This window comes from Pteropus alecto, unplaced genomic scaffold (assembly GCF_000325575.1).
Source record: "Pteropus alecto unplaced genomic scaffold, ASM32557v1 scaffold88, whole genome shotgun sequence".
Lineage (NCBI taxonomy): Eukaryota > Metazoa > Chordata > Mammalia > Chiroptera > Pteropodidae > Pteropus > Pteropus alecto.
This window is the reverse complement of record NW_006494611.1, coordinates 929303-937467: the sequence shown is the minus strand read 5'-3', so window position 1 is coordinate 937467 and position 8165 is coordinate 929303. Positions and strand designations below refer to the sequence as shown.

The 8165-nt window shown below is 41.3% G+C and overlaps 1 protein-coding gene across 1 annotated transcript in view; it reads right to left on the bottom strand.

The window, feature by feature from the left end:
• The window catches only part of SOX2 (SRY-box 2), a 9742-nt gene extending 2269 nt beyond the window's left edge, over positions 1 to 7473 (bottom strand). The window contains exons 1-3 of the mRNA XM_015599852.1: positions 7467 to 7473; positions 5640 to 5658; positions 1192 to 1283 (exon numbers count right to left, since the gene is read on the bottom strand). Coding sequence (XP_015455338.1) covers positions 1192 to 1283; positions 5640 to 5658; positions 7467 to 7473 — 118 coding nt within the window. The remainder of the gene's footprint in view (positions 1 to 1191; positions 1284 to 5639; positions 5659 to 7466) is intronic.
• Positions 7474 to 8165: the final 692 nt, after the last annotated feature.

Sequence of the window (8165 nt, the reverse complement as noted above, 5' to 3'; positions counted from 1 at the left end):
CGCAGGAAACCACACCACAGCTTGTCCCCTTACCCCAGCCACATCTCCCACCAGTCTTTCTCCATTCAGTCGGTGCAAAAGGGGATGCTCGTCCTCTGGTCCTTTCTCCCCATTCTCCTGCTGAGCCTCCCCCCAAAGAAGGACTTCAGTGGTCCAGGTTTCAAAAGGGGAATAGGGGAATGAAAGAATGCAACAGAAGGACGTTCAGAAGTGTAGGCTGTGGGGGAGCGTAAGCACAACTTCCTGGCATCCCACGGCACTGTATGGAGGTGGCATTTGGGCAGCACTCACAAACTCCCTCCCACGCAGAGTTCAGAGGACTTGAGCAGAACCAGCCCTGATATTCCCCCCAGTGACTTCGACCGTGGTGGCCGCATTGCCTGGGCCGCCCGGGTCCAGGGGCTTTGCTCGGAGGGGGCTCTGGGCCTGGGAGGAGGGGTGGTGCTCGCCAGGCACAGGTGCAGGCAGTGCCGGCAGGAAGAAGGCGCCCAGGACTGGGGAATGGGGAATCCCAGCAAGGCCAGGGCTGCAGGAGGATGAGATGAGGGCGGGGGTAGGGGCTCAGAAATCCTGCCCGCCCAGGACCCAAGAGGGTAATTTTAGCCGCTCTCCCATTGTCCAGACGTAAAGATTTCAATAGGTAGGAGCTCAATGCGGAGAGCAATGGCAGCACGTCCGTTACAAATAGGTAGTTTTGTTTCTCTTGTTGTCGCTACACGGAGTCAAACAAAGCCCCGTCTAAGTTTCCTTCCACTCTCTTGTTGGGATCTTTGTGGCTAAAATGCACTGGACTACAAAGGGTGGGGTGGGGTGGGGGGGAATCCTGATGCCATTTCTTTTTTTTTTTTTTATAAAAGGCTTAAACCTTCAGGGTTACTTATTTTCTTTCTTCTGTAACACTCTCTCCGCCCCTTCCTCCCCTGATCCACTCTCACTCACCCTAAGAAAATATACTGAATAGTATCTGTCGGCCACGTTTCATTTATTATCTTTACAGAACTTTGCATTGTTTTGTTCCTTACTAACCTCACAACTATAACCGTCATCAGCCCCACTCCAACTTCTTCAATCCCTGCCCTCCCAAGTTTTTCTGTTGCTGTCAAATTCAAGGTAAGTGTGCTCACTGGAAACCCAGAAAAGTTGAGAAAAAGAATCCGCAGACTTTTCTTAATAAATCATTATTTCCAATCACCCCACCACCCCCACCCCGCAGGTTCTCCTTTTTCTCTTCAGTTAGGGTTTGTTTTAGTTCTTGAGAACCTGGGAAGGATGATCTTGGCCTTCTAGAAACACATAAATATAGGTTACTCTTCAAAATAAAGCAATGTCTTTTGTTTATTTGAGGTGTAATATTAAGGTATTCACGGACGTGGAGACTAGGAAAGAGAAAAGGTTGAGTGGATCTGGAGAAGGCCGCCACGGCTTTTCAGCGCGTCTTGGTTTTAGGGATGTGGCGGGTGCGCCCCCTACTGGTGGATTCGCTTTTCCACGACTACGGCTTTTACCTTTAAAAGGTGTTTGGAAAAAAAGAAAAAAAATGAGGGGGATGGGCAGAACTAATTACACGTAATCTAAACAAAAGAGAAGTTAACATATAATATAAGCTATGAAACCAAATTATAAGAATCACTTAATTTGCTTAACTTAGAAATATACATATATAACCTCGAGATAAGTGGGAGGTTAAACCATGGGGGGAAAATAGGTACAAATTATGAGATTCAACATATGAATGAATTATGATTGTCCAGACACCACGAAGGGTAGACCAAGCATTCACTTTATGATTGATTGTGTATCCACTGGTCTGCTCTTAGGAGCATTATTAAAAAAAATAAAAAGCTTATGGATAATTAAATTTGAAGGAAAAAAACCCAAGAGGTTGGTGTGGATAATGGTGGTATATATGTATTAAAATAAATGTTAATAACGGATGGTTAAAAAAGCAAATGTTTTTAATCTCTCTCTCTCTCTCTCTCTCTCTCTCTCTCTCTCTCTCTCGTAGTAAGAGGTACAAATTTTTCCTCAGGATGATATATAAAAGCTTTTACACATTCTCCGATGCATGTGTTTGTGTCTGAACTCTATAATAATTCATTTAAGAGATTAAAGGGGCTGGCTAGGTCTTTTGTTAATTGCTTTTATCATATAAATAAGCTATGGAAATACATTACAATTGTGTTATCATTGGTTGCATTTATTTACAGTTTTATTTTAATTAAGCCTGCTGTACTTATCAAGGCAATAAACTAACTGTGGCTGGCGTTTATGCATAATAATGTGCTATGAAAATAAGATTAAAGAAGATGGTGATAGCAGAAACAATTTTCTCATTAGATTTTTTAGAATATACACATTTAAAAAAATCAGATCATCGGCCACTCTATTTCAATCTAGCACCATCACTGGCCCTTAAATATAATAATAACTACAATAATCATAATAGATGACAGAAGCAGTACTGTTTTAGGTTTATAACAGACGGCTACAGTATTAATAACAATACACCATTGACTACTAGGGAATCAAAATAAGACTTGGAAGAGGGTGCTTCATCCTCCAAAAATTTTAAATGTTGCCATTGGCACAATTTATGAAAATCAAAAGTGCTTAATCTAAAGAGAGTGTAACATTTCCCTTCCATGGGCCCCCAAAAGCTTCATTCACACTTTTAGAGCAAGATTAGAAATTAAGAACAAAAATGCATAATTCCTGGGATATTCAGATTTGATTTTGTTCTACTATAGGCAGTCCCCTGCCAAAAATTCTTCACTGATTAAGTGTAGCTCAATTTTATTTAAAAATCTTTTGCATTGATATTTCTCTCCTAAACTCTCTTCATCCCTCAAGTATTATATCTGAAGCCAACTAACAATTTTGTGGATAGGGGACTGTAGACTTATTTTTTCTTCTTAGTGGCAAATAGAGGTTTAACTTGCAGTAATTAGGTGAGAACTAGCCAAGCATCGTACTATTATGATGCTTGTTAAAAAACGCTTCTTTTCTGCATCTGCATTTGAGTGTGTTCCCCTCCTCTCTTAATCTTCTTATGGAAATGAAGGCAAACGGCAGGGAACCTGCAGAGTCTTGGAGAATGTCCTTGTTAACTGGAATTTCTCAGCATTGCTAATTAGCAGAGTTTGACGACGACCACCAGTATTGGGGGGGAAAGCTCTGTTTAACCACTCACAAACCATTCTGAGGAAGAGCAGACTAATTTTATTTTGTAATTAAAATCTGAAAAGGGCCCTATTTGACAGTTAGGGCTATGAGAGTTTTATCTCCCCGTGAAATAATTACTGCCTTGATAACTCAATTTTCTGAAAAATGTCAACTGTGGGCTCCAAAAGTTTTAATTTCATTACATAAGGAAAAAAAGAGAAAAATAGAAGAAAATGTACAGAAAGGCTTTCTAATTCTGGAACTGGTTAAATGTATTAGGAGCCAGATTTGGCCAAATGAAGGTTTTGTGTTTTTTTTTTTTTTCTTTTTTCTCCCTTTTTGTCACGTTTCCTCCGTATCCCGATCTTCCAACCATCTCCACTGAAAGTGACCACAGCAGTGATCATACTGCAGTGAAAGAGATCATACCAGTGTGGTCAGTCGGAGGCAAATAAAACTAAAAAGAGAAGTATGGCAACCCAAGGAAATTTCCTGATTTTAAAAGCCAAAAATGAAAGAAAATTCCAATGTTTAGGACAATCCTGGTGCAATCTGGTAAGATGAGATCTTACTGATATTTATCCCCTAACACAAGAAAACTGACATTTTAAAAAATGTTTCCTTTTCCCCACTATATCGCAAAAACATTTCAATCACTCCAAATTGGAGCATGACACAAGACTTCCAGAATGATCAACACTTGATTTTCCAAATTTATGAAACATATGGATAAATGGAGATAAAGAAAGGTATTAGAGGATTTCTTTTTCTTGAGAAAGCATCACATGTTTATCAACAGGGCATAAGTCAGAAAAAGTTAGGACACTAAAAGTAAAGCAAAAATCAGAATAGAATTATTCTGTGATCAAACTACATTTGCTTTAGACTGTAAAGGATCTCTCATAGGAAATCTCAGAGAGAATACTTCGATTTTTATAAAGCAACTTTCAAAATGACAGGCACTCTTTCATCTACGTTTTTCTCCATTTTCTTCCTATTGACAGACTTGTGAGATTTTGGAAGTGTGAAGGATTATTGACAGGAACTATAATAAATGTTTCCAGATGATACAAAGAATAAGCATATACCTTTATCCCTCTTTATTTACTAAGGCATAGCTATGCATATGGATGCATGGTAGATTGGCAACTTAAAATTGCTTAATCATATTTTTTTCTCCTTGCCTGTCCCTTCAGCACCTTGCTTTTAATTTCTAGAAGTGGTATTACACATAACAAGTGAACAAAGGCATAACAAATGCTATTTCAATCTAGACCCAATTTCACCAAATAATTTTACTCGAGAGCTGTAAGGACCCTTGAAACCTAAGGAATGCAGAGCAGTTCTGCATTCAGCTCCTTTTTGTACTCTTTCTCTCTCTTTTAATTCTCACTGATGAAATAAATATATTTTAAGAACAATTCAATTAGTTAGAAAACTAAATATATTTCCCCCTTCAAATTATATCAACAAAAGTAATATGTAATAACTTGTATATGTCTTCAGGGCTTATATAATAATAGTTACAGCATTACATATATATGTACATCCTTCATATTCCAGCTCAAATATTTCCTGGAAAAAGGGATTTACACTTCACGATTTCATTTCCATTTCTGAATTATCAAGTAATTTTAACTTAAAAAATTCTGTCTCTGCCCTGCAGCTGTTATCCAGAAAAAAATATAGTATGCCCATTAAATGATCTAATTTAAAATAGAAATTCCCTTTAAAAAAAAGACGAACTAAAAATTTAAAGAGCTGCCACCAGTGGTTTATAGTGGCATTGAAAAAAGAAAAGGATCTATGATTTTGATTTTTAAAATTAGGAGAAGGAAATGAAAAACGAAAACAAAACCCTGGCAAATAGATCACAAGAAAGTGCAATTGGCCCAACAAACCTATAGGCTCTTTCATACCTCTAAATCATTGCTTGGGAGTCTAAATACATATCTCCCTGACTGACCACACTATCTTGTGCAATTAATCACACCAAAGGAATAGGGCTTCCTTAGAATCCTAATTTTCCAGTGACTAGGATTGTCACCCTCATTTGAGAAGAAGATGATTGTTTTAAATTCCCCAACTGTGATTATTTCATTTAGTTGTGACCACAACTTTTGTGGGAAAAACAAACCTAAATGAGGCATGAATGACACCCAGAATGCATGCCGGGCTACACCCTCACTGCTCCAGCAATCCACCAAGCAGAGAGACCACCTTTCCCTTAGCCTGGCAATGGAATTGATTTAATCTTTCTTCCGCAGATTTCATGGCGCATACTGCTCCTATGTTACCTGCAAGTCCTCTTTTCAGAATTATAATCAGACATAATACAAACTCACAGAAAGTGACAAAACCTAACTATCTCAAAGGGCAGAGGTGTTTGGCACCCCAAAAAAGCAAGCTGAGGAAAGAAATTGGATCTGCTTAAGGGAAAGGAATACTATCAAAAGAAAAGGGAGAAAGTCTTTTACCTGTTTGCATGAAAAGAAGCTGAAAGCAAATCGTTGGGGGAAAAAAATCACCCTACAATCACCATCAGCCTTAAACAAAACTATTATCCACTTTTCCCCCAAAGATTTGCAGCTGTGGCTCGCCCTGGAAAGTGCTCTAAATCAAAGTGTACACCCATCTTGGGCGGGCTGGCATCCTCAAGGCCTCTCATTGACATCTGGAGCCCTCTCCCCAAAGCTCTTCTGGCCTCAAAAGAAATGTCTGAGAAGTCTGCCTTCCCAGGGGCCCACTTCTGCTCACCTCCTAGTGCCCCCCCACCTTCCAGCTCTGGCTCAAATAGAGTTGGGCTTCCAAACCCATCCCAAAGGAATTCTCAGATCGCTAGCCTGATAATCTTTAAAGGCTCTTTCGGAGCTGGGGCTCTGACTTTTATCTCCCCTCTTACCCTTCTTCCCTTTTTGTAGGCTCTCCCCACTCCTTTTCCCTCCCACCCCACCCCCCCTCCTTAATTTGAAGATCATTGACACGATAGGCTGTAATGAGTCCTTCAGAAACTGTTATGATCTACAGTGACAATCTCTGCACCTAATTCACAGATTATTGACAAGCACCGTGGGCTCAATGGTGTCAAGTTGTACTTGTGGTTTCAACACCCTTCAGCAACCCACATAGCAGCTGGGCCCTGGATTAGGACCCACAGTCTGGCAGCGTTTATCTGCTTGCTGAGTGGTGAAGAGATGAGTATCTGTCTATACCTCGTCTCCTTCAGGCCTGACTGGGCTTTCTCCCTGGCGCCTACGTCTGTCTCAGAGTTGGATCAAGAGAACTAAAGTATCTTCAAAGTTTAAAAACAAAGTAAAAGTGCAACTTAATAAGTGAGGGCTCATCCGTGAATCTCGGTCTTAATAATCAGTCATTTTCTCCACCCCCAAATAACTACCAAATTCTAAGCCACATATACCGGCTTTTCAGAGTGAGGCTTGGGTTCATCAGGAAAGGTGTGATGGAGAGGAGAGGGGCTGAGGACTTGGCATGGACTTAGTGGGTCCAAGATAGGCTGGCCCACCTTCTTGGATCGCCCTCAGAATCGGGCAAGATTAACTACTTACAAAACAGGGCAGCCAGCCAACAGGCGCGGGCTCAGGCCTGGCCGCTGGGACAAGAGACCAAAAATGCCCGCCCCGCCCCTAAACGACCCTTTGCTGCTGCGGAGAGCTAGGCCTGTTGCCAGCCGCGGCTTTGCCTGCTACTAAGGAGTCAGTCACTTGCTGACCCCTCTCAATCCCCCAAAATGGAAGGGCTGCCTTGCTGCTGGCCGCTGTGGAGTGTGGAATTCAGGCACGGGCTGGGGCCGCCTGAAACCACAGAAATAATACAGCGCTGGGAGAGCTGGGTGGCATTCCCAGGCCTAGGCCACCCACTCGTTTAGTTCTCTTTCCTAAACTAGAGGTTGCGTGTTCTCCTCCGGCTCCAGGAAGTTGAGGACTCACACAACCTGACCGCTGGCCCGCAGCCAAGTGCGGCTCCTCCCCCTGCTTTCTCCCTCCAAGTTGGGACCCCCGGGGGCGGAACGGGGTGGAAATCTACCGGCCTCTGCTACTGCAAATTCTACATCACTTCCGAACAGCAGGCACGTATCCCCTTTCGTGGGTCGCCTCCAAGAATCCGCTGGCTTTGGCCTCCCCACGCCGCGGGCAGCCTTGGACCGCGGCTGTCAGCGCACCGTTTGTTACCTTAAGGGGTTGGCACTGGTTCCAAAGCTGGCCCGGATTTAATATTTCTGTAATGGGACTGGTCTTTTGGTAAAGCAAAGTGTGAGGGTGTCTGTAGCAGAGAACCACGCTTACTCGTCATTTCGATAGAATTCCGGGTAAAAAGTGATCAAAAGCCTTGATTATTTTCTTGCCACTGTATCTGAACTAATTTTTCGAGAAACATAAGCCGACATTCGATTCTGGAATCAGATGAAGTCACCTCTCATCGCACCAAATTGTTTCCAACAATTCCCCTGAAAAATACAATCTCGGATCCGCTGATTTGGGAAGGTGGGAGGAATAAACGTAAAACCAGCATAAACAACTTGTGTATCCACAGTATTAAATATCTTAAAAAGTCATTCTGTTATGAAAACTTAGCTGGTTTCCTTCAGTAGACACTTAAAAAAAAAAAGAACCAGCAAACCCTAAACTTCTTAAGGTTTTTGCTAAAAGTTACAATTGTAAGTACATCCCTGAAGCTCAAAATCATAAAACACCTTGCTGAGATTTATGTGTTCCTTTAGCACACAAATTGTTTCAATTTGATTTTAAACATCTAAATAAACCTCTATTTCTCTATTGTTTTAAATTCAGAGGATGTGTCATTTTTAGTTTATCCTGAGAAAATTCAGAATGTATTTTGCCCTTATTTGCTGACCAAAGAAAAAGTCAAGGTTCTTTCTTATGCATACAGGTAGTTTTTGGAAGTGTAAAAAATACTCCTCTTTCTCTTAGGTTAATTTGGATTCCTGGTCAATGAAAATGCTGAATTTAAAAATAAAATACTCT